Source organism: Eufriesea mexicana, unplaced genomic scaffold (genome assembly GCF_001483705.2).
Source record: "Eufriesea mexicana isolate 0111107269 unplaced genomic scaffold, ASM148370v2 scaffold1852, whole genome shotgun sequence".
Classification (NCBI taxonomy): Eukaryota; Metazoa; Arthropoda; class Insecta; order Hymenoptera; family Apidae; genus Eufriesea; species Eufriesea mexicana.
Window position 1 is genome coordinate 201,192 of NW_016909934.1, and position 25,929 is coordinate 227,120.

A 25,929-nucleotide genomic window follows, 5' to 3' on the forward strand; every position below is an offset into this window, starting at 1 on the left:
GTTGAAACAGTTTCAACGCGATTCAGGGAGTTTCGTCGAGGCGTCGCGCTTCTGTTCGCGCGAGTTTCCCCGTTTAACGGCTGCAACGCGATTACGGGCCTTTTCAGACCGCTCAGCCGGCGGGCGAAATTTCTTCGCGAAATTCCTTCGGCCGGCTCCGTCGCCGATGAAATCGCGGAAGAATGCCTGTTCCGGCGTCGAGAGCTTTCAATCGCGAATCACGCTGTTTACGAGGCACCGTAGCGAACGCACGCGACGTCTTTGGCGACGGGAACTTTCGAGGAAATAGCTTCAATTAAAGAAGACGACGAGACTTCTCGCGTTTCGTTTCTCTCGTGGGAGCCATTGTTTCGTTCCTTCGATACTCAGACGCGGCAACATTTTCGCCAGACCTGTTTCGAAGCACTCCGAGCATTTCGTCTTTCGAATCTCCCGCCTTTGTCCATCGGGTCAAACGCGCCGATCTGTTACTCGATCGTAATCGTGGCAACCTAAAAATAAGTACAGCCTAAAAACGAATACTAGGGAATTTGATCAAATTTCGAAGATCGATGTTAATTAACATATCAAATTTAAGATAACGTAACGGTGGGCGAGGTATCGAAATCAAATAATTCTACGTGTCAATTATTATACTATTTTTTATTTACTGCTCAAATATCGTCAGCTTTATAGTAGAAAATCTTGGAACTCCTACTCTTTTTTAGCCAAAATATCGTCGAGTGCAAAGGGTTAAAACCCCCCTTACCTGCGATCATAAAAATTCCTGGACCCCGATTTTACACTTTTGGAAGAAGAGGCTCGATTTAAATGCGACATCGCGAATTTGCGCAATAGGCAAAGATGATACGCGTGTATCACTTTTAATTACCGGGATGAAATACTGGTCCAAAATTCGTTTCCAAAAATACAAACTCGAAAATAGAGATAGGAAACGAAGCTTTTAATAAGAGTCGATCGATTATCGATATAACAACAAAAAATACTTCAATTTAAGAACAATTTTCTCCCATTCCCGAATTAGCATTTCCGCGATCGATTTTTCGAAATGGAATTGTATTTTTGGAATTAACAATTTGCTCGACATTGTAGGTAAATAAATACCAGAGAATTGTCGCGAAATCGAAGTACCTAACTAGTGTCACTGCCATAAAATGCTCCTCGTGAACGGAAAATTCGAATGCAGCGCAGTCGCATAAGCAGAAAATCCAGTCATGCGACCCATTGACAATGTCAGTTGCAATTATTGTACATCGAAACGATCATTTCGAAAGGTGGAATTATTTTTCGTTTACGCATTCACGATGAAACTAACCTTGTCACCGTTCGCGACATCCGAAGCCTTGAGATTAATTTATACAGGTGCACGGTTATGCCAGTCACGCGCTAAAAATATGTTCTCGATAAGTGACCATAAGCTGGTTTACATAATTTCAACGCTATCTGGAAAACTCGTAGGTTCCGATTCCGGGAACTCTTGCGCGGTAAGTAGATTAATTGCCATTCTCTTTGTCTCCCCCCGTTCCCCCCTTGTCGAAACCGGCGAGCGATTCTGAAACGGTAAATTCTTTCGAGAAACGTTCGATAGCTTAATTGGCATTTCAACGCATTCCAGAGCGAAGGAAGAGCAGTGTGACGGAATAAATTATGAAAATGGTCGGTCTTCGGGGCACCCGTAACGATTCGATCGGTGAATATTTCATGGGAAGTATAATGGGTGAACGAACTTCGCGCCGATTCCTCAAATCACAGGATGAAACATTCTAATTACTCTTACAGGGATCTTTTTATTCTCCTTTTCATTCTTTCGCTCGAGCAAACAATAGCGATTCATCCGGTCGGGTTTATCACGCCAAATACGGATAGATTCGCGAATAAATAATCTGGTCGAAAAATTGAACGAACGCGTAAATAGTCCCGCGATTATATACACGACACGTTGTGTCTCTAGCTCCGACGTAAACACGTTCTCGTGATTAGAATACTCGTAAAAGGAAACGGCATTCCTGCTTTATTCGTCCAAAAGTCGACGTTCCACTTCCTCGGCGACTTTCGCTGGCGCGCGCGCGCGCGCGGCAAAAACGTCCATCAATTTTCCCACTTTCCAGTTACGCGATGCGACGACAAACGCGTAAATCTAATAACAAATAGATGGATAACGCCGGCTGCAACTCCGGGAAATGCACGCTGTCCTCGCGAAACGAATGCATTTGAATAAAGCGGCACGCTCGTAAACTGGATTTATTCGACTCCGTGATAACTTAAACCAACACGGTGATAATTTACAAAACGGGGGACAAGACGCGCGGATTAAATCAGTCTTTCAAGATAGACCGTTGCAGGTAATCGTGGTAACGCAGGAATTCCTGCAGAGGACACTTGGACCTGCTGTACCAATCGGACAGCGAATTCTGCATCCTGGGTTCCCTCTGCCTGTGAAGGAACTCGCAGAGATTGCACGAGACGTGTCGGACGCTGTTGTCGATTTTGTAATACCTCTTCCAGGCGAAATACTCGCCGTACGCTCGCGGATTCTGCATCAGCTTCTTCAAATATTCAGCCAGGTCCCTCGGCGTGTCGAAGTCGAGCGCGTCTATGTAGGATCGCGGCGGAGCGAAGAGGCTGTAATTGGCGCCCCCGTAGACGATGGGAACCACGTTGTATCTGAAAGCAGAACCGAAACAATACCCTTTGTTTAGCTACCCTTTGACCATGGCACCTTTTGCTCCTCTGCCCGTCTCGAGCGGGCAGAAAAATAAGGAGCAATTAGACGCGAGTGTCGCGCGAATGAGATAACAAGACGAGTCAATTGGAAGGTCGGTGTGTCATCTTGCTCTCCGCCTTGACACGATAATCGAACACGATCGGAGCAGTAAACCTCTTCATCTCGAGTTAGAGCTATAGATCACGGGATCTATAGCTTCCTCGATCGTACGTTTCCGATCCTGCGAGTGATCTTTGGGAAGGAACGACAGGTGAGACATGTCTGTCAGGGGAAGATCACTCGCAGCTCGGTCACGCGTCGAAGCGATTGAACGCGGATTCGGAGCTGCGAAAGCGGCTGAAATTGGCACATTGCGTACCGCATAGAAATCTCTAAGACTTACGCCGGGGACCGCGCGTTTTAGAAAACACAGTGCGTTGACATCTAAGGTCCGTAACAGATGGCGCGCGAAACACGAGAAAACTCGTGGGCGGTACGCAATGCGTTAGGAACCCGAGCTAGCTGTGCCTAACGATGTCATCGTCGAGAACGTTCCATGGCCATTGTTTTACCTGAGAGCATTGTACAGCTTCTCGGTTACGTAATCGACGCACAGCGAGTTCTCGAACGACAGGTGGAAGAAATAGTCGGGCTCTACGACCTGCGCGTAGCACTCCTTGGTGGATAGACACTGCTTGCTGCCGCATTTCCCATAAATGTCCACGGGTATGTGCTTGGACAGCTCGTTCACGTACTCCTGCCGGCCGCTTTTTGCCTGACAGTTGCTCACGAACCAGACTATAGGCCTGGATTTGCCACTGATCGTCTTCAATAGCGACGAGTCCTCGTGGGTCATCGGTCGGTCACCTGTGCGAACGAATCGTTGCTTCGATGACGAGATCGATCACTCGGATGCAAGTGTTGCGGATATCGTAAAGCCTGATTAACTATCCAACAGACCGCGTAATATTTGCCAGAACCGTTTTCGATACAGGGTCAAGTGTATTATAGCGCGTTCGAGGAAAGAAGACACAGTGTGTTTACATCCTCACGGGAGCTAATTAACTCCGCTGACACTCCCATGATCACTGGCAATGGTCGCTACTGGCCGAAGACGGTGACAGAGGTCCTGGATGTAAACACACTGTGCCTTCTTTTCTCGAACGCACAGTACCGCGGGAAGCTTGGCGCCAGACATTTGGCTACGATCGTGCAACGCCCTGCTTCGCGACGGCGAGTCTAGCACGTTTATTTCTGGACCTTAGAGTATTTTGGGTCAGCTGTCGTTTCTCGCAATACAGTTGCGTGCCGAAGGTCATTGAGTGCATGTGCGTCACTGTCGTTGCATTCCCAAGGTCTTATATGCATTTTTCTCGGGAAATTAATCGAGGGTAAAGAAAAATTGGGAGTACAGAGAATAATGGTGGACGAAGCAGATTGACAGCGAGCAGACGTCTTGCGGTGGTAACGACACACGATCGGTACGTGGTGGCCGAAAGTTCGCAGCAACGATTCTGCGAACGTGACCTGGGTGAATAGCGCGGCAGAGGCGGAAATACGCGGACGTTGAAGGCAGCTAATTTGCAACGGTTAATAAAGTCATCGGCGACAGTTTAATTAGCAGGATTTCGCGGTAGGTTCGCGCGTTGCGCAACGCGATTACGCAAAAGAATTGTCACGGCCTGCGGCTATCCTTTGCCCTCGCTCCCGTGACTTTCCAGCCTTTTCTCCGCTATCCCGTCTCTCCTGCCGCTTTTCCGAGGAAAACCACACGCGATAACCATCGGCTCGACTCGACTCGCGCGCGTAACTTCGATGAGCTATCGACCTAGCGTCCCCGTTTCCGCTAATTGCACGCACCCACGCGTTCCGTTTTCACCTCCCTTTTCACCCCCATTTTGCATTCCGTTTTACCCTCGATATCGATTACCGTGATCTCGTCGGAACTCCAATGGCCGTATCGTTCTTCCTCCGCGAGTTTCCCTGGGTCGTTCGCGAGTCGTTGCGACCGTTTTCCAGCTCGTCCCACGCGGCAAGCTAGGAAGGAACTCGCTAACCCGATGGCAATCCACACACCGGCGAATAATCGGGTTCTTTGTCACGACAAGCGGGAGCGGTCTAGAGATCCGGAAATAATTACGTCCCGCGACGAATACCAAGTTCGCAGGAAGAACAATCCTGCGACGTTCCAACGAACAACGCGCTACTATAGCAAACTGCTCGATCAATTCGGTGACCAAGAAATACCAAAGACGATCGTGTTCTCCTTTTTGAAGTTACCTGGTGGACGATGAACCATGTCCCAAGTAGTGTTCTGCAAAGGCGCCACGATATTTCCGGTGTGTACGTCTGCCACGGTTGCGTAGGTCCACAGGACATCGCTATCTAACCTGTACGTCATCGTGATGTTGAAGAAATCATCGTAGATGGGGCTGACGAGCGGCCTGTTGGCAGGACTCTCCAGGTTCACGAAGACGTACCACTGTCTCGAGGTCCTGTACTTTGGCAGGTCGAAGTACTCGAGCTCGTTGGCATGAAACAGGACGACGTCGAATTCTGTCAGGTCCACGTAACTTCTGTCGTGCGTGGCGTAGCAATTGTTCACGGGACAGTCGCGAAATATGTCCCCTTTTCCCATGTAGAAGGTCTCGTCGCCGAACATCGTGTTCCAGAACAGGATCTTCCTCGTCACGTTCATCACTCGTTGATCTGTCATAAAATTGCGCCTGAAATACAGGATGTCGCCGATCCTGCAGTCGAAGTAGAATGACAGAATGTAGAGGGTGAAGGTGAGGATCAGGACTGAGATCAGTGTGGTTCTTCCGAGTGTCCATAATTTCATTTCCACGTGGAGCTTGTCCTCGTGACTGAAACCAGAGCGATCCTCGTTTATACTGCTCGTTGCATCGGTCTATCCCGAGATTTCTAGCCGGGAATAATCCCGAAGCATCCTTCGATTTCTTGCATCCTACCTTTGTTCTCTCCTGCGGTTTCAAACGCGACAGGACGATCGTCGAACGGGATATCTTCGATGTCCCCACGAGAACTTCCACGCGTTTTCAACTTTCGTCCCGGTGTCCTACAAACATCCATTTCGCAATTCACGTAGCCTTGAAAACACGCGTACACACGCGTAAACACTCGGAAACGTAGTATAACTTGCAAACATATCAGTTCCAATTTAGTTAGTAGAAGAATGAGAAGGAGCACAAATTTGTCTCAATGGAGAACACGTGACTCGAGAATTACAATGGCGGTGGATCGAAAATTATGTCGACTACCTGGTCCTTGGCAAACTAACTGAGCTATCGATAAAGATATTTATCTTTCGTTATTAGCATAAAGATAAAATAGTAATGTTTAACGCGACGTTCGTTCGCACATTTAAAGCAAGCTACTGCGCAGCCTTACGTTCCGTTTAACACCGAGCAGTAAACTGAAAGCAATTGTTCATTAACTTGGAATCTCGACTTAGTTCGTCGACTACTTGCTGCCAATTTATGGCTACTAAATTCTGTTTGATATTCCGAACATTTTAAATAACCTTATAATTATTCCCCGTTAAATATCTCGTAGTACCGTTTCGAGACTTGGCTTCGGCACTCTGTTTATGCTTCTCTCAACATCTTGGAGACTATTTTCGATACTTCGACCTTGTAATGGAGAAAAGTAAGTTCGTGCCAAGCATGCGCAGTCTACGCGATATGCGCGTTAGAAACGAGCCCCAGAAATGTATCAAGGCCGTACGATGACTCGCGATTAATTTCGAATGTTAATTTAACGATCGAATATTGAAATTGGAAATGCTAGAACCGCGATTCGCTAAAGGATTACCGATAATTCGTCATACGACCCTGTAATCATATCCGCCTGAATACCTCACGATACCAAAAATAGTTAAAAAATATATTATTCAGTATCGTATAACGTAAGATCGATTTCCCCTAGAATCGCTGCGATCCGTGTCAGAAACCGATCCTTATTCGAACAGCGCTCGACCGAGTCGAAGAAAGCCGATTACCTTGCAAAAAATGGAGAATTTTGTTTACTATTCGCGAATATATTTCAAGTTTATTAAATTTTATTAAACGAGACAGAGAAACGCAAACAATATACGTCAATTAACACCGAAAGATTCGCTTTAATTCGCACGCACGTGACACACCGCTGTGATAGTACCGCATTTTTCGAATTATATTTTCGACCTGTAATACGTCTGCTCCGTACGATTTCTACATCGCGAGATACCATGGGGTTATGAGTCATATCAAATTCCTGACATGCTAACAGCTTACGCGCTTCTTAACAAACTAACTTTATACGCAATTACTCCGGCTAACGCGTAGGACAGGCACCAACCCAATTACCTAGTACCTGGAAACGATAAAGAATTCCGCATTCTCCAATCGCACCGTTCTCTCTAGTTCCTTCCGTTTCGTGTTCCGCACCCGCGCGTGTCGACGACTGAGGGGGATACGGCAGAAAGAGAGAAAAAAATGGGTCACAATGTTAGGAATAACTGTAAATGATGTATACATGAATATAAAGTCGATAAGATAGCATGCGAGCCATGTATGAAGTGTACGCAGGCAGACAGACAAGCGTGACATGTGCTGTCCTAACATATACCTACTTACCTCGTTCGTGTATATGTATACATAGACCGTATTACGAAGAAAGTAGAGAGAACGATAAAATCGGATAAGTTTATTTAATGAAATAAAATCGCGATTAGCACACGAGGCTGTCAGAGGTCCTCGGATCGAGCTTCCACTTCGATTTCCGGTGTATCGCGCGCGAAATCGTTGGATGACTTTTGTTTCGAGACACCGCTAGACACCATTGGCCTGTACGCGGGGAAAATTCGAAATTTACGAGACCATGTAAATGGGGAAGTTTAGCATGCACTGGGAACCGGTCGGGACGCTCGCGCTTCGTGGAAATTTGGTCCATCGAGACGCGATTGTATCGCGCGGAACGCGTCGAATGCAAAAAGGGGGACTCCGTTTCCGGCGGAGGATCGAGGATGGAAAGGACGATGGAAAGGACGATAAAGCCGGTGATTGATGGTTCACCATAGCCGCGGCGCGTTCAACGTGGAATCCGAATGTGGGGCACAGGTGTTCGATGAAGGAATTTGTCGCGAATCGTCGCGTGCTCGCAGTTTACTCTCTGAAAGTCTCATAAATTTCGCGTTTCCATCTCGGTTGCCCTCTCGTCCCTCTGTGTCTGCTCATCGCGTCATCGTCCCGTCAATCACCCGCCGCTGTCGCTCTTTTACTCCTCGATCCTAATCCCGGCTGTCTTCCACGATCGATTTTCCTTACTCCTCGCGTTCACCGCGCGTCTGGTCCCCGGGACTCGAGCCTTCCGATTTTTCCCGCAATTTCAATGCGGCTCCCGGGTCACCGGGTCAGCGATAAATAGCCGGACAAGCCGATCGAAACGGAAAGCACAGCGAACAGTTGCAAAGGCGTGTCGACGGAAGTCACGTAGAGGTTGGAGTACCGCGAATCACGCGACTACCGACTGAACCAGCAGTTGTAAGCCGACTGGTCGAATGCGACGTGCACGCTGTTGTGTCTATGCTAGTCCCAAAGGAGCCACCTCGAGTGCCAACTAGTACCTGGAAACGATAAAGAATTCCGCATTCTCCAATCGCACCGTTCTCTCTAGTTCCTTCCGTTTCGTGTTCCGCACCCGCGCGTGTCGACGACTGAGGGGGATACGGCAGAAAGAGAGAAAAAAATGGGTCACAATGTTAGGAATAACTGTAAATGATGTATACATGAATATAAAGTCGATAAGATAGCATGCGAGCCATGTATGAAGTGTACGCAGGCAGACAGACAAGCGTGACATGTGCTGTCCTAACATATACCTACTTACCTCGTTCGTGTATATGTATACATAGACCGTATTACGAAGAAAGTAGAGAGAACGATAAAATCGGATAAGTTTATTTAATGAAATAAAATCGCGATTAGCACACGAGGCTGTCAGAGGTCCTCGGATCGAGCTTCCACTTCGATTTCCGGTGTATCGCGCGCGAAATCGTTGGATGACTTTTGTTTCGAGACACCGCTAGACACCATTGGCCTGTACGCGGGGAAAATTCGAAATTTACGAGACCATGTAAATGGGGAAGTTTAGCATGCACTGGGAACCGGTCGGGACGCTCGCGCTTCGTGGAAATTTGGTCCATCGAGACGCGATTGTATCGCGCGGAACGCGTCGAATGCAAAAAGGGGGACTCCGTTTCCGGCGGAGGATCGAGGATGGAAAGGACGATGGAAAGGACGATAAAGCCGGTGATTGATGGTTCACCATAGCCGCGGCGCGTTCAACGTGGAATCCGAATGTGGGGCACAGGTGTTCGATGAAGGAATTTGTCGCGAATCGTCGCGTGCTCGCAGTTTACTCTCTGAAAGTCTCATAAATTTCGCGTTTCCATCTCGGTTGCCCTCTCGTCCCTCTGTGTCTGCTCATCGCGTCATCGTCCCGTCAATCACCCGCCGCTGTCGCTCTTTTACTCCTCGATCCTAATCCCGGCTGTCTTCCACGATCGATTTTCCTTACTCCTCGCGTTCACCGCGCGTCTGGTCCCCGGGACTCGAGCCTTCCGATTTTTCCCGCAATTTCAATGCGGCTCCCGGGTCACCGGGTCAGCGATAAATAGCCGGACAAGCCGATCGAAACGGAAAGCACAGCGAACAGTTGCAAAGGCGTGTCGACGGAAGTCACGTAGAGGTTGGAGTACCGCGAATCACGCGACTACCGACTGAACCAGCAGTTGTAAGCCGACTGGTCGAATGCGACGTGCACGCTGTTGTGTCTATGCTAGTCCCAAAGGAGCCACCTCGAGTGCCACGGTGGGGGAACTATCGATGAGTGGAATGTTACAAACACGCCATCGTCCTTTTACCACGATCGATGGCCCTTGGCACGATCCTTCGCGTCCCTGCTATCTATCCGACCACACCGAGTGCCAATATTTCAATTAGAAATATGGGAAAATAAAAAAATACCCGAGCCTTTTTAACAAAATCCCCATCTACCGATCTACTATCAACAACGAACACCGTCTATCGATCTACCGATTTGCTGCGCCTAGAAATCGCGACTGCTCGGCGGCTCGCGTGTGGGAAAGTGAAACGCTCGCGAGAATCGCCCAGGTCACTGGAAAATGCTGGGCAGATCGCGCCACATCCTCCTCCTGCGTTTCCTTAACCGCCGTTTCCTTTGTTCGCTGAATATTTATAACACCTCGGGAGGGGGGGAACGGATATACTTATTCCCGTTTCGACGAACTGGAACGGATTAAGCCGCGGAGGGAATAGTAACCCGAGCATGTGCTCGAAGACAACGCGTCTCGCGCGGAAGCGAATGTAAACCGGAAGGCGACGATCGGATCGGAACGATCGAGACGATTTCATCGACCGATCGCCGGCGAAATTGAAAGGCGCGTGGAATATGCTCGCGAGGCGCGATTAAGAGGCTTTCCGCGAGGAAATGGAGCGACTCAGGGGTGTATAACTTGACTGCCTTATATCGCGCGATCGTAAAACTTGCCTCCTCGCAATCGCTTTCGAACGACACCGGGACTCGTAGGGACGGACGATGATAAAAGACAGAGAGTCACGTGTGCGCGATGTCGTGATTTACGAAAGGAACTGCTGACGACGCCTCGAGATGCCTTAACGATCATGTTGCATCGCATTCTTTTCGATTTGTCGAGCGGCTAATGAAATTTCGAGAAGGTCGAGAAGGAAAGATTCCCTGATATCTAGGATAAAAGAAATCGATTTTAAAAATTTTCTTTTTTATTTGAGGTAAGGTACGCGTTTTCAAGAATATTTTACGTGAATGTTAAATTCGAACTCTTGGAAATAACGGAGTTATCGCTGTTTCGATGAGATGGTGACGGGGAACGCGTATTCCTCGAAACTGTGTTTCTCAAAACGGTGTCCGCGATGTCTCGAAAAGTGCTTGACAGATTATCACGAAACTTTGCACACGTATTCAGTATATCGGCAACTACGACTCCTACTAAAATCACGCAAAAATTCACATTCCTTCTATCCGTTTCATACTTGTATATTTAAAAAGAAAGTAGAAAAATCGATAAGATACATTCGAAGTGCCGCCATTTGTTTATTTACCGATATTTTTTGTTTCCTTTAGTACCAGTCATAGCTGTACTCGTATTTAACAGGAATTCAGTTGAGCGTTTTATATCAGATACCAGGAAGAGTGTAAATTACGTACACCATCGATAACGAATTTTTAAGAGTCCCAAATCAAACAACGACACGTGACACCGGCAATTTTCAATTTTTCCTACCATAAAATGCAACACGCGTAGTCCAAGACCACAAACAAACCCTGTTAATTTCAAAACATAAGCCATTCCGTTAATCATTCCGTTGCGACAATGTCTCCAAAATGTTGGAAAGAATCATGCCATAAAATTGTAACTCGAGAACGCTATCTTTTTCTCCCCGGACCATGTCGTACTAAATTGTACCAGGCACGACAGAGATATGCTAAGTGTGTCAAATGTTAGTATGCCAATTGTCAAATACCTGGAATAGGCGAGTTATACGCAGGAATAGGTGCGAAATAGAGCTCTATTTATCGCGTACCAATGTTTATTATACACTAGATAAAATACGACAAACGACTTACGACGTTTACACTGGTCGTCTCATAATCGACTCTCGAATCATTCCTCGATGACTCCTCGGAACCAACTCCCGACTCTCATCCCTTAAGCATCCCTTTTATACTCATACAGGTCACACACTTATATACCATGTGTATTATCGAGTAATTTTATTTCCAAAAAATTCCACGTGTATAGTAGGAACTCGTTTGTACTTCTCGCGTCACCGATAATCTAGCGTAAACATTCTCTAGATCCACTGTCGCACCCCGATGATCGCTCGATCCTCTGCTACGCGGTTCCGACACTCACCACTAGCATCGACGATCGCTCGATCCGCTGCCATACGTGTACTTCATACGTGTATAAAAATCATAATTGCATGTTTGCAATCGTTGAGAGGTATAACAAAAATTCCGACGAAGGAATTCGTCGATTGTTTAATATCCGCGGAATTGTGAATTTATTCGGATCCATAAATCCTACAGATCGCGTTTCGAGCTAAATCTATCTTTATCGATAAATTGTACCGCTATCGTATTCATGACCGGTACGATATAGCTACACAGGTGCTGCGAGAGTCGGAGGTTCCGAATGACTCATCGCGATACGCCGATGCTGCGCGACACTGTCACCAAAAGAGTGATCGATTCGTACAGAAAGGGAGATTATTCGGCGAAATTTTTACGCAATTCGAACCACGAGTTCAGGATACCACTAATTAGCAATTGGTCTTCGCGTTGGAAACGACGACTCGCACTGGAAGCTCGTTCTCGCGGTCACGGGTGTCAAAAAGTTTCGCCTCTAGCCACGTGGAACGAGTCCGACATTTCCACAAAGCTTATCGTTTAGGAAACTGGCGGACAGAACTAATGGATAACCTTCCTAAGCGCGTTGTCACGGCACGATAACCGCAGATACGGAAAGAGATTAAGACTGTAACTGAGCATGATAGACGCAGTATTGAATTCGATACTCGAGAGATTACTTGTATTCATTCTCTCCACTCATTCCCAAAGATTGAAAGCTTGTTTGAGTTTAGGTTTTCGAATAACTAAGTACACCGCAACTTATTAAGCAAAAACATTTATTAAAAGAAAAGAAAGCGAAAAATAACTTAAATAAATAGAAAGAACAAAAAAAAATTCTTTGGCCTTTTTATATCACACACTTTCAGCACCAGCACCAGTACCAGGCATACACGAGCACGTGGCTATCCTCACTCCTCACTCACTCCCCCACGATACGCACTGCCACATGGCATCGAAGCACGATTACCACGCTAACAAAGCATGAGTCAAAATTTATTCCTCTACTAACAGTTTATTTCCTTAACCCTTTCGCTACTACGGGCGACTATAGTCGCTCTCCATAAAATGTCACGTATTATACATACGACGAGCATCTGCAGTTATTGCACATCAACTACCTCACTCTGGACATGCAGCGTGAGTATTTTGTTTTGCTATAGTATTTTAGTATTTTGTTATATTTGTTTATTACGGACCTCGATACTCAGCAAACCAAATGCCTCTGACGATCGGTCTCGCGGCTCGTTCTGCGGGAGTACCACGGCGGAGAGTCTGCCCGTAGCTAAAGGGTTAACTACTATTCCATTTTTCCATTTTTTCTAATTTATTCCTTTATTACCAGCGTCCCACGACTCGTACACACCTTGGCCCCCAAAAACACCCACTCGAGCTAATTTTTAATAAAAGATTGAAAATCCTGTGAGAAGAGTCTTTATTTGGATGGCGTTACCCTGCATCGGGATCTATGTTTGCCTCGAGGAACCATCAAGCTTATCAATTTTGGAAGCAGGACTGAGTGACGCAATGGGTCGTCATAGGGTCTATAAGAACCTAGCTGATGGGTTCGAGGAAACGCTTTCTGACAACCCACCGTTTGCATTACGCGTCGCACAAGACTCAAGCCTCCGCGTATTTGTATTGTAAGAGAATAAAATATAATCAAAGTTTAAAGTTAAATCTCTATAAACCTATTCCTTTACCACAAAAGTTCAGTTTTATAAATTCGATCTTTACTACAATTGTAAATTTGATATACTAATTAACATCCATCCTTAGAATCTGATTAAATGGCGACTGAGAGGCGCTTCTCGAGTGCGAAGGGTTAAAATCTCCTACAACCGTCTGCACCGCGTATTACAGAAGACTTCGAGCCTCCGTTTATTTTATACCGCCAAGAAATATAAAATATAATCAGAATCAAAAGTCCCCTTTGATTTATTAATCCGATCCTACCACATATATAAAATTACTTTTTTACATTTTTCATTACACGCCACGGTGTTTTCGGATATAAAAAATCAGGACATTTTTTCGACCTGAATTCGTAATTTTACCACACTGCGAGAGGATTAAGTGGGTGTTGCAGTGACTTCGTGGAAGCGAAGCCTAGAAAGAGTTTCCAGCGCGGATTTATCGCAGCTTTGTATAAACGCAGATACGATATTTTGTCGATGCGACTCACGTGTCCGCTGGGACGAAACGAGATACGAGGTTCCACTGGCATAATGCACCGATTCATCGACAGAGGAGGCGTATACCGGTCGAATGTTCAGATAATTGCATCGCGCGCTGAATATCACGGTGTATGGCAAGATGCGTAATGCCGAATTGGCGTAATGGCGGCGATCCTCTTCTTTCCGCGCGTGTTTCCGGTAGATGCAGCCTCGAGATGGCTTCGACGGTTTCCTCTTCCAGTCGAACGGTCAACCAACTGCCCTCTCGCTTCACCCTTGACCAATCCCGCAACTTTCCCAAAGGATTTCTCCACTGCTATGACTCGCGGTCGCCCGCTTCCTTTTCCACTTCCTCTTCCTCCTGCACTTCGTCTTCTTTTCGAAACTTCTTCCCCGCCGATCGCGCGTTTCTATTTCAATCGGCGGGGGAAGAGCTTCGCGAAACATCCTTTGACCTATGGCGCAACGCGAACGTCGATGGCTCGCGATGCAAATAGCCTGGTAATAATAGGAACGGTAATGGTAATAAATATCGGAACATTTAGCGCGGGAAACAGGTGTATTACGGGCAAGGTCGTGCAATATTTAGGGCGGTATTCATGTCGAATGACGTGGTCGCCGATAATACATCTCGGGTTATTAGCGAAACCGAGACGGGATGTTCCGGTGGATCGAACGAGCCGGAAAAGCGATCGCCGGGTATCGATATCTCGAAACGTCCCGTTTCCATCGGATATCGCATAAATACGAAAAACAGCTGGCTAATAGCGTTTTCTGTCTGCGCAGCCCTGTCCGACCGACCGATGTTCGCTGAGCCAATACCGAACGTCACTGTGCCACTGGGAAGAGACGTCAGCTTGCCTTGCGTCATTGAAAACCTCGGTAATTACAAGGTAATCGCATCGAAATACCTACCTGCATGCCGTAACGATGTCATCGATTTCACAATCTCTACCGATGTTGTAACTCGGCCCGATTTTCCAACGAAGGCTCATCCTCGTCACGATACTTCCTCTCCTATTGTCATAGCGAATCGCATAGAATCGAGTCAACCGATTGTACCCCAAATTCGTATACCTCTTTAGAATTATTTTCTAATTTTATTTTCTTAGAATTATATTCTAATTGTTATTTTCTTTCAGCATTATTTTCCTTTAGAATTATTCTCCAAATTAACGTCCAACGAGATTTTTGTAATTTTTGTAATGGCGCGTGCGAGTCGCCGATAAACTCGGGCGTAACGGAAGGGAAAGTAGGCGAGTACCGGCGCGCAGTCGCCGGTTCAGCTTGCACTCGGTTCGAATTTTCAGCCGGAGCTATCTCGCGAGAAGTTTGCGGCACAGCCGGGGCCCGGCGCTTACGTAAGCCACGTCCGTGGCTCCATTATTACGCAATGTCGTGGATAAATAATAAATGCCACCGCAGACGTTGTAACGCCGCCGCGTTCTAAAATATTTACGCTATCTGCTGCCGATGTATCGATTCCCCCTCCGGCCTGTCCCACCGAGGCAAAATATCCGCTGCTCCTGCCGGGGCGTTTTGTCGCGGTGTGCACGCTCGGAATCCTTTTTATTGCAAGGATTTTAATGGAACGACGCGCACGAAGGAGCCGCCTGGATCGAACATCGCTCCAGGCTCTTGTCGAGGAGGACGTGAAAGCCGTTTTCAAAGCGAATAAACACGTGTCACCGCGCGGAACGCCCTCGTACCTCGCGAGCGTGAAAGATGCTCCCTGTCGAGGACAACTTTCATTTTTAACCCCGCTATGCCGCGCATGAGCGTTTCATTAACGATCCTGCCATCGTTTTATACCCCGACCTACGTGTACCCTCGGAATGGAAACAGGTTAATCTTCGCAGCCGATCGTTTAAACGTCTCCGAGCATTATCAGGCGCGTAAAGACCGGGAGCGGGGAAGATCGCCGCGATAATTCATCCGTTGGTCGTTGCTGGTACGCATGGCCATCGATTAGGAGGATAGAATAGCCTGGAGATAAGAGGGGAAGGCAAAGAGGACGAGTCGCGTAGCGATAAAGGAGATAGCGGAATAAAAAGAAATGAAAGAGGGAAAAGAAAAAGCTTATTACGAGAAATGTTTGCATCGGTGTACGCGATCGGGATAATATACGCGGAGCGCAACGCGTGTTTCACATTATTCTAGCATTTAGCAGTTTCGCGGTCGTAAATCATTAAACGAGGAGAAAGAACAAAGGATGAACGGTGGTCGGAGCGAGACGAGGAGCGAGCGGAAGCGGAGTGCCGCGTGGGTCGCCGATGTTCTCTTCATCGTCCGTATCGATCCTCCCCGTCGATCCTCTCCGCCTGCGATTACACTCCGTTACACCGGCAGATGCCTGCGTTATTAGCATTACCGCGATTCCGACGAATGCCTGGGCTCCTGTTCGTCGGCGTGTCGATAATTTCCGCCGGTTCTTTTACACCGTGGATCGCGATCTCCGCGGTCCAGGGGCGGATTCTTCGGCGTGGTCCGAGGCCACCGGCTGCCTCCCGTGGACTGGCATCGATGGAGCGTCGTTGTGTAACCGCCGTCATGGACGCCGACGCCGTAGTCGCTATTGGAAACGCATCAGTTGTCCCGTGGAAGAGTTCGATACTCGTAGCCACGAGGGCCGCCCGCGGCGCCGTCGATTCGCGCGGACAAACGTATCGGGGAACCAGTCGAGCGATCGTCGACGAGCACGAAGCGAGCACGAAACGAGCACCGTAGGCTGAAAAACTGCGGGATCAATCGCGGGCCCCCTGTCGAGGATCCTTTGTACGTCGGTCGAGGGACGGGGATCGAGATGGCCGATCTTTGTCATCCGTGGACGTCGACTCGGTCAATATCGGCGTCTTAGAAGCGGATCGGAGCGTGTGGCAGCGATGGATGCGCGAAGACTATTTTAAATACGGGAAATTAGCCGCGGAGAGGGAAAAAAGGGAGGAGGACAGGGTTCGGCTATTCGGTTAGATTTAACCCTTTGCACTCGAGAGATGACCGTCAGTCACCGTTCCATAGAATTTGGAAGATCGATATTAATTGATATATCAAATTTAACGCAATGTAACAGTGTGCGAGGTATCGAAATCAAATAATTCTACAATTGTTTATTTACTGCTGAAAAAGGTATCGTCAGTTTTTTTAGTAGAGAATCTTTGAATCTCTGGTCTTCCCTAGCGAAAAAATCGTCGGGTACAAAGGGCTAAATTCGGAGTGGCCCGGAGTGCTGGTAAATATTTTGCGCGGCCAGCCGGTATAAAAGAATTCGCCGCGATTTTTATTTACGTTTAATTCGATCGCTGCCGCGTCGCTAGACGAATTCTCTGCCCGTATTCCGTCGAGTAACTCGAACCTCGATCGACCGCGAATCAATCACGGCTCGTTTGCCCTTGCAGTTATTACGTTACAGTCGCAATAAATTTTTTCCCCGCACGCCGTTTTATCGTTATCCGAAACTTGGCGATTACTTTGCAGCGATAAAAATGAAACGGGAGAGATCGATGCGAAATTTCGTTAATTTCGTTCAAACCGGCGATAACAAACGCGTCGCCCGGGAGACCGTGCATTCTGGCTCGACTGGCCAGAGCCTGAAATTGATTTTGCTAAAACGATAAACAAAATAGAATTTCCGAAACGGACAAACAAAACAAATAAACGTGCGATTTACAAATGTACTTAAATGATTTTTGCTCTGCACCATTTTCCCGCGGTCTGTAACCCGCAAACTTTGTAGCCATTGTTAGTTTCGCGTTGTTAATTTGAACCTAATATTAATACCTAAAATTGCAGTATGCTCACCGATCTTTCGAACCCCTACGAGTAGTACCAAAATGGCGTGCGATATATGCGAAGACGCGATGCAACTCCAGTAGATCGGTTTGCGATACGATCGGCGCTCGATGTCTGGCTGTAACAAGAGCATTCGAAGAGGCAGATGGCAAACGATACGTCCGTGCTTCGCACGAGAAAATCGCGAGAACGATAGTTCTCGGCCGCGGTCCCGTTATCGCGAAGAATTTCGCGTAATTGCGTGGCCGGCAGCGTGATCGAGCACCGCTGCGAGGTAAATGGGAGCGGCACGTGTTCCGGACCGGTTCGAAACTTCCGCCGTGTCCCGTCTGCATGTCTTCCACGCACGTGCACGTGACTTCACGCGGAACCGCGCGGAAGACGCTCCGGGTCGGTCGGAGGCGCTTATTAGTCCGAGCCAATTACTCCGCGAGTTCCTGCACGACAACGTGCCCTGCCCGGAAAATTGCCACTCTCGGCAGCCCTCTTTCCCACGGACGGCATTCCGATCCTTCCCTTGTTCCACACAGTGAGTGCCCCGTAAAATCACAGGAAATCTGATTTTGACATGACCGAGGTTTAAATCGACGTGTAGTCTGAGAATCTTTTCACTTCGTTCCGCTTTGACTTTGTTTGCGATACTAATTGCAGTGGAAAGTCATTTTCGAACATTTTTTTTACGAAAAATTGCTATTCTTGGCAGCCCTCTTTAAAACTTTCCCTCGCAATGGGTGCCGCAATGGGTGCCCCGTGGAATCGAAGGAAATCTGATTTTGACATGGCCGAGGTACGAATTCCACGTGTAATCTGAGAATCTTTTTACTTGACTTCGCTTTAACTTCGTTTGCGGTACTAATTACAATAGAAAATTTTTTGTAAGTAAAATTGATTTTGAGTTACAAGTAACTTTAATTTGCTCTGGTTGGCTAATAAATCCTACGGTGTACATGAAAAGATATTGTTTCTGAATCGAAATTTAATATGGCGACTGAATTGACGTGCCAAGTGAAAATTTCGAAAATGGAAAAATATTTGTACGTGAAAATTTAATTTGTATCGTAAAATATCTTAATCTACCAATTTTCTCTTACACCGTCTCCTACATTCATCTCTATTTATTTCTCCTTTCCTTCTAATTCGAAGAATTTTAGGAGACTCGTGTAAAATTAAGCAGCCATTTTCCAGCGTCGAGTGGAGATGAAAATCTGGAGATCTCTGAGCAAATGTAAATTAATTTACTCCTCGAATGGGTCTTGGAAAAATCAGATGTGACAAATGTAAAATAGATGTATAAACGGGAATTAGAGGAACGCTGGTTGGTGGGCGGTTAATAGTCACGGTGATGGTAATTCATTATACGTAACTCGAGCAACGGGATGAAAGTGAACGAATTCCGGCGGCGGAAGGCAGAGAGGTAGCTGGCGTTGCGAGGCTGGAGAAGAATTTTAATAATTCGGCTGATCCAGTTTTATGAAAGACGAGACGAGCGTTACAATGCCGCGACAATAAACCGTAAAGCCTGTCCGCGTTTACAGCTTCGTCCATTATCCCGGCGAATCATAAAGATGTTTGCTAGTCTGCTACGTTCCGCGAATAAAACTCTCTTCCCTGCTCAATTTCAGCGGTCAAAATCGGCGAGTGCGGATGTCGATCTTGCGGGATCCGATCGAGGTGATCGAGAAATAGAAGAAACTTAGAAGGAACCTTCAATCCGGTCCTATTTCTCGTTTGTTCGCGGAGAATTTGACATGTCTCGGGACTCGAAGAATCCTTCAGAGATCTTCTTCATCTACGTGCAAATCGTTTGAAAATCGAAGTCATCCTGACACAGTCATCGCGCATCGTGTGTTCATTCTTTCCACACATTTATAAACATCGAAAGCCCGAGTCAAGGGGATAACAATTTGTTTCTTTACGACCAGCGTACCACGATTCGCGGATACCCAAGTAGCTCGATACCATCCGAGCTATCTCTAATGAAAAGATTAAAATTCCTCAGGAACGAAAAACAAATTTGCCGAGTTTGTTTAACCTGTGATCCAGCACCTTCTAGAATAGAAATCCTGGACCTACTAGAATGTCCCAGCAAAGAAAAATCGCAGCTGATCGCTGTAAAAAGGGGCGTCTTCTGCCAAAGTTCAGCGAGTTGAGTTGACAGCGTTCAGGGTTAATCTAACTATACGTCTTGTACATTATGAATCTTTCGGTAATCTAGCGATTGAACTCATAGAAAAGGGGTTCTAAGTGCGATCTGTGACAATATTAAATGAAGTCTTACGAATCTTGTGAACCAGTTTCGTTTGTAAAAGGACGAGAACATTGTCTGCCAACTCGCTGTCAAAGGTTCTGACGAAACATCGCGAGTGGAAGCTATTGCACGGTATCGCGAGCTATCGAGTGGCATAGCGAGATTTCTATATTAAAAGCCGACTGCCTAATCGATACCGGAATAAACAAATGGAAAGGTTACTCGGAATATTTATTGGCCCGAACGTAACTCGAAATTTCGCGCGATGCGTTTTAACGATTTATTCGGACCCGGCTCGCTCACGGTCCGATTCGAGATTAACGTTTCATTAAAGCTCATTGCTCACGGTGCACGCGGAACATTATTCTGGCTGACAGAGTAGGTTTTCGAACGCGTTCTCCGCTCGCGATCCCGAATCGAAAGCTTCGTTACACGTCGATCGAAAGATTATATCGGTTCGCGGTATTCGCGTTACCTGGCTGGATGGAATTCGGCCACGCGTAGACCGTCCTCCGATCTGCTCCGATAAAGTCCAATAAGATAGCCCGTTCCGGTTCCACGTCGTTCATATCGTTGCCTGCCGATCCGGCGATAGCTTTCGATCAAACGGTAAAAAGAGAAGCTGCGATTTCGCGGTTTCATCAATTTTTTACTCGCATTCCTTGCCAGCCCCGCGATACGAGCACGCGCACGAATCTCGCCCGGCTGTGAACGTAATTTTCAAGAACGACCGGCGTCAGCCGATCGACCATTTGTCCTCGAGTTCCCGTGTATCGCGATTTCGGTGATTTAACGGTCTTATCGGATTCCGCGTTTCACGCAATCCAGTATTGGCTAACGAATCGAGTGGAGTCGGTCTTTGATCGGGGCGGCAGAAAATTCCATTTTCCAATGGAAGCATCCCGGACACCAAAGAATCCTCGGTAGCGAGGAAAATCGCGCGACTTTGTCAATTTCCACGGATTCAATTATGCCACGAAGCCAGAAGATTGCAACGAAACTCTTTTGTTCGAATAAATTCCCGCGGTACGCTCCTTGCTACGCGTCTGACGCGATGCACGTCGAATTGGAAAAATCGTTCATAGGGATTCGCCACGGGGACTTTGGGCTGCAGGAAAATTGGGCATTTCGCGATTTTATTACGCTAGAATCTTCGAAATTATGCGAATTATTGTTTGCGGGTACAGCGAAGACTGTGGCGGCGCTATGACTAGAATGCTAATGAAAGGCTAATGGTGGCGCTTCACGCGGCAACTATGGTTGATCGTTTGTTTTCCTGGCCGTGGAGGATTCAAATTTCCCGCGGAAGATGAAAGCAATTACGGTTGAAGATTGCTTAATCTGTAATATCCATTGGGTGATTCTTGTAGAATTTATTTTACCGAGAACGAAACCCAATAATCGAAATTGACGACGTCCAAGAATTCTGTATCTACAAATTTCGCAGCGTTGGCATGAAACCTTCTGCCAATTTTGCGATTTTGTATCAATAAAGGAGCTCACATAGACAGAATTCCAAGAATTTCTTATAATTTTCCGATTGGTACGAAAAGATATATGAAAACGTATGCATGTTATACGTGTAAAAAATAAGGTTCATTGGACAATGATTTTAATGACGATTACTACTGCACTGATTGTAGCCAAATGTCTGAATAATGGCTGTGTGGCCATGGAAAATCCCGCTTTCGAATTGCTGGCATATATTTTGTACCCTGTCAACATTGATCATCATCCTAATATTGTTTTTGCGTGGTTCCTTCTTCAAAAGAGCCCTCAGAATACGCTAATGTGTCTCACATTCGTATCATATAAAGAACTTACTGTAAAAATGCAAGAATATATGTAGAAAGTATGCTCGGAGGTTTACTTTTAAACTTCGATGACCAATTATAATTATTCGGAAGCTTAAAAAAAAATAATAATTATTATTATTGACATCGATAAACTTGAAATACTCTCACCTAACTTGTAAAACAAAAATGAACCTTCTAACTTTTCTTCCTTTTGCATAATACTTCATTTCAGCCGAAAATCGTGTCTTTTTAGAAACACTCACATTTTCCGAACACTGACAGTGATAGAGAAATTTCGATTACGGGTTCGTGTTCAGGAATACAAGCTCTACAAGAATCACCTAATGTATGTTAGATATTAGAGAAAAAGTTAAAATTTGTTGCACAGTGTTATCTCGCTTTCTCTGCGTCAGGTGCAATTTCCTTTCGATTGAAAATGAAATTTTTGTTTCGCTCGAAATCAAACTGGAGAACGATAAACAAGCGTTTGATTCTTCGAGAATGTTCGTGGAATTTGCGCGGCGGATGTTATCTAGACAAATATTTCAAAGTCAAGCACGCTGTGTTAGATTATTAAGATAAGATTATTGCTAAATGATTTCGCGAATGAAATATATTCGAGAACTGTACAAAAGCCCGGTTTAATCTCGATTTATTTCGAAAACCATACAGCGTGTCCAGCAGCATATGGAAATCGCTTCGGGGATGGAATCTGCATCAGCGATTCTCAACCTATAGTACATGCGCCACCGGTGGCACGTCGAATATTCTCAGATGGTACGCGAGCTGAATCAAACTCTGACAAATCTGCCCATTACGTACAGCGTGTTATGCGGCAATTGATGTATGTTACCTGCAAAATGGTACACGATTCGATCGCGTACTAATACGCAAGAAAATTAATCGAGAACCACTGTTCCGCACGCGAAAACGATAATACGTCTTATCCAACATTGTTTTCGAATTATGACAAGTTTCGATTACCACTTCTATTCGTCTAGACATTATTCGGATTTCATCGAAGCCTCGCGTAATGGCCTCCCCGTAAATAATTATGCGAGCGTTATGGAAAATCGGAGATCATGCTCGAAGTAGAAAATCGAGGAATCGACGAAAAACGAAGAACACGTAGGGAACTAATTCTATAGACGAACGTGATCATAAGCGACCTCCTCCCGGCAACTTGGTAATTTCCCTAGGCATCTCCAAATATTCCCAGATACGAATGAAACAGACGCCACTCACGGGGACCGCTTACCGCTTACCACTTGCCATCGCCCCCCATAAATATATCAACGTCGAGACGCTACAAAATGCAGGCCATTACGAGGCCAAAAGAAGTCCATTATTGACACCACTGAAAAAGAAGAAAACTCGACTCCTCCGAGAACAAAAGTCGAGGCTGCACGGTCCAGTGCTCTCCGCGGTAATTAAGTAATTAGAAAATGAGTTTAATAATCCATTTGCTAATCGGATTACCGGGATGCACAAGTGCATTAGGCGCCACGACGACGATACGATTATTTTTAATCACCGTGTCGATAAATCGCCGAGTTATCTCGGGTTCGCGATCCAGGGACATTGTTAGATCGCTGTCTACATCGTCCCCTCTGTCCCGAAAATTTATTCCTCCCGTCGTAAAACAACGAATTAAACGGCCAACGATAACGTGCGCCGATTAACGCGGAACTTTCGCACCAGGGATGATTAATTTCTTGCCGACGACGTTTCCCAAGTTCCGCCTTATTCCCGCATGCTGCCAAATTTCTTTCTATGTCGTTAACCCTTTGACTGCCACGCCGAAATAGCGTGTTTCGCTCAGCACGTCTCGGGAGTCCACAGTGCACTGCTAGAAGCAAGATTTGTTCTAGTATTTTTCTAATCGATGTTCCAATACAAATTTTTAATCGTTCAGTGGGGTACTTTTTATTTCAAGGTATCATCCAATTAGCGGTTATATTGGTAAACATTATATTTTTACAATTGTAAGTAGTTCAAGCGCTCCGGTCATCAATGACCACCATGGTGTCAGGAGAAACCGTGGCCGGTCATATATGACCAACATGGCAGTCTAAGTGTCAACGATCACGGGCCTCCGCGAAATTTGGATGATCGCGGTTAAATGCGTCTTTTCGACGCGAGGCTACGCAAAAATTAACAAGCTTCGAGCTAACTCCGATCCGAAACTACCCCCAGTACCGAATAAATGGAGGACTTGCGTTTATTTTCGATTACCTTCGGGTTTCATAAAAATTTCCCGAATATAATCATGCTAGTCGAGATATCAAATTCTCTGATATAATTTTGAATATTATTTAATTTTCCATAACGTAGTAATAAATGTAATTCGAATATCGAATAGTAATGGAACGGAATGAAATGTGTAGCGAAACGTAATTTCGAGAAGTACAAAGGTTTCCAGAGCCCGGTTCCACGGGGAACAGTAGTATTTGAAACAAACCGTAAATAAATCACGGAATTTCTAAGAGTGCATTACGTCGAAATCGCGTCACAAGTGCAATTCACCTTTCTCGTGACTTCTGAACATTAACCGACATTCTTCGAGTTCGCGTTGGCCAAGTGTTTTTGGGAGAAAAGATTACGAAGCCGGTTGAATTATGGGAAAGATGGTTGAAATTAAACAACTCACGATGACAACGAAATATCGAATTTCAACGTTCGTCCAATTAACAAGGAGACTGCAATTTTGTAGGAAGATAGATTTAGTTCCCCTACCGGCGAAGGTATGTGGGGGTCCTCCCTGTGGGGTGTGGAGCTGGCGCAGGTATCCTCCGTGGTGATGTAGCCAGATGGGACGGTAGGAAAAGGAAGGGATGCGTTTCGTCCTGGGCCTGTTAGCAGACTCATCAGTAAGGCCCTAGCAGTCCTTACCTTAGACTAGGATACTATTGGAAGGACGGGAAATTTTATATATAGGATTTGGAGGTTTTCCGAGGACTTGCAAGAAAGTTCTCGAAGTCAGAATCCCTCTAGTGGTGAGAATGAGAATGATGGTCGCTACAGGTATATGATTACAGGTGCCACAATTCAGTAATTTTTAAGATATTTGCAATTAAAGATTCATCCTAGGTTTGGAGATGATAAAGAGATTATTCATTCGTCCCCTCCGGAGTTGAATCTGGGAGCCCTACTGCGTAGAAATACTAGTCCTTTGCTATTACACCAAACCATTACACGATAACTTCTTTAAACAGAATTGAATTAAACCTACGATAAATCTTCAGTTGCAAATATCTTAAAAATTGTTGAGTAGTGACACGTATAATTATTTGCCTTCCAGGGAAACTAGATCTACCATCCTACAAAATTTGAACCAAATCGGTGACACGAAGGCTTTGCAGAGTCGAAGTATTAAGTGTTCGTTCCTATTGAATCGTAGTATTATTAAATCTTTACACCAAGAAGTGCAATTATAGTGTACCATAGTAATATATAACTCACGAGTAAAGGTTGAACGGAATATAACCTTTGTATAGCTCGAAGAAATACTTAATACTGTCTTATTCTTTGGTTCGTTCGTCTTTTATACATAAGATTTCGGGGCGTGGTTAGAGAGAGTGAGGAAGGATGTTTATGTGAGATAAAGAACGTACGCCTGTGTTTCACTACTTTGAGGAGTCGAAACACCGATAAGCCGGTAAATGTTCTTTGTCTTGGGCCTTTTGGTTGCGCGCGGCATACGCAGCTAAGAAGTCAGTCTTCATCTGGCACCAGTAGTGTAAACCACGGTAAAGAGATAATTTAATAAAGCTTTAAAACCTAAGAGAGACTGAGTACATTTATTTTATAACAGTTTATAATTCCGAAGTTAAGGTAATACCTCCGGTTTCGAGTGTATCGTGGGAAATCGGGGTGTTTATGAAGAAAAATTTAGTTATCGAGGATAATACATTTGGTTTTTGGCTATGATACGAGGACTGGGCAGGCATGTTGATGATTTTCGGATAGGGGAGGTTAGGTTTGACATTAGGATTCTTGGGGGCTATCACACGGGTAAGGCTCGGCAATGGGGACGTTCTTCACTGCCCTCGAAGGAAACGAAGCTTCATATACACCGAAACCTACCCCCGTTTTCTCACCCCCTGTCTATATCTCTCTCTACTTTCCTCCCTTAACTCGCGTCGACGAATCGATAGGGAGATTTTAAGGAAACACCGAGGAACGGGAAGCAAAGGGAAGAAGTTGGCCCCAGGTCTGGTCCAGGGGGCGAAGCATCTGTCA

General features: G+C 46.0%; 2 protein-coding genes across 9 annotated transcripts in view; one reads left to right on the forward strand and one right to left on the reverse strand.

Annotated features, from left to right (window-relative positions):
* LOC108549230 (Dpr-interacting protein zeta) overlaps positions 1-25,929 on the forward strand; it is a 284,709-nt gene that overhangs the window by 198,490 nt on the left and 60,290 nt on the right. Inside the window, exon 3 of the mRNA XM_017902519.1 lies at positions 14,641-14,747. Within this exon, the coding sequence (XP_017758008.1) occupies positions 14,641-14,747 (107 nt within the window). The remainder of the gene's footprint in view (positions 1-14,640; positions 14,748-25,929) is intronic.
* On the reverse strand, positions 2,029-11,492 carry FucTC (alpha-(1,3)-fucosyltransferase C). 8 transcript variants are annotated; one of them, XM_017902520.1, is made up of 6 exons: positions 7,342-8,275; positions 7,072-7,168; positions 5,677-6,009; positions 4,985-5,571; positions 3,277-3,571; positions 2,029-2,664 (listed from the first exon to the last, which is right to left on the reverse strand). In XM_017902520.1, the coding sequence occupies exons 4-6, from the start codon at positions 5,544-5,546 to the stop codon at positions 2,316-2,318; spliced, it is 1,206 nt and encodes a 401-aa protein (XP_017758009.1). In that variant the 5' UTR covers positions 5,547-5,571; positions 5,677-6,009; positions 7,072-7,168; positions 7,342-8,275; the 3' UTR covers positions 2,029-2,315. The 8 variants fall into 8 exon arrangements, with proteins under 8 accessions (XP_017758009.1, XP_017758018.1, XP_017758016.1 ...); XM_017902529.1 differs by lacking the exons at positions 7,072-7,168; positions 7,342-8,275 and adding an exon at positions 11,393-11,492 and having other exon boundaries at positions 5,677-5,783; XM_017902527.1 differs by lacking the exons at positions 7,072-7,168; positions 7,342-8,275 and adding an exon at positions 8,594-9,532 and having other exon boundaries at positions 5,677-5,783.

What these genes read in the sequence shown, in the direction of transcription:
- FucTC (XM_017902529.1), bottom strand. Translation starts at nt 5,546, where the DNA reads ATGAAATTATGGACACTCGGAAGAACCACACTGATCTCAGTCCTGATC. An exon ending in CATGGTTCATCGTCCACCAG is followed by an intron (nt 3,572 to 4,984) that starts GTAACTTCAAAA and finishes TCGTTCGCACAG; the next exon opens with GTGACCGACCGATGACCCAC. An exon ending in AAGCTGTACAATGCTCTCAG is followed by an intron (nt 2,665 to 3,276) that starts GTAAAACAATGG and finishes TTCTGCTTTCAG; the next exon opens with ATACAACGTGGTTCCCATCG.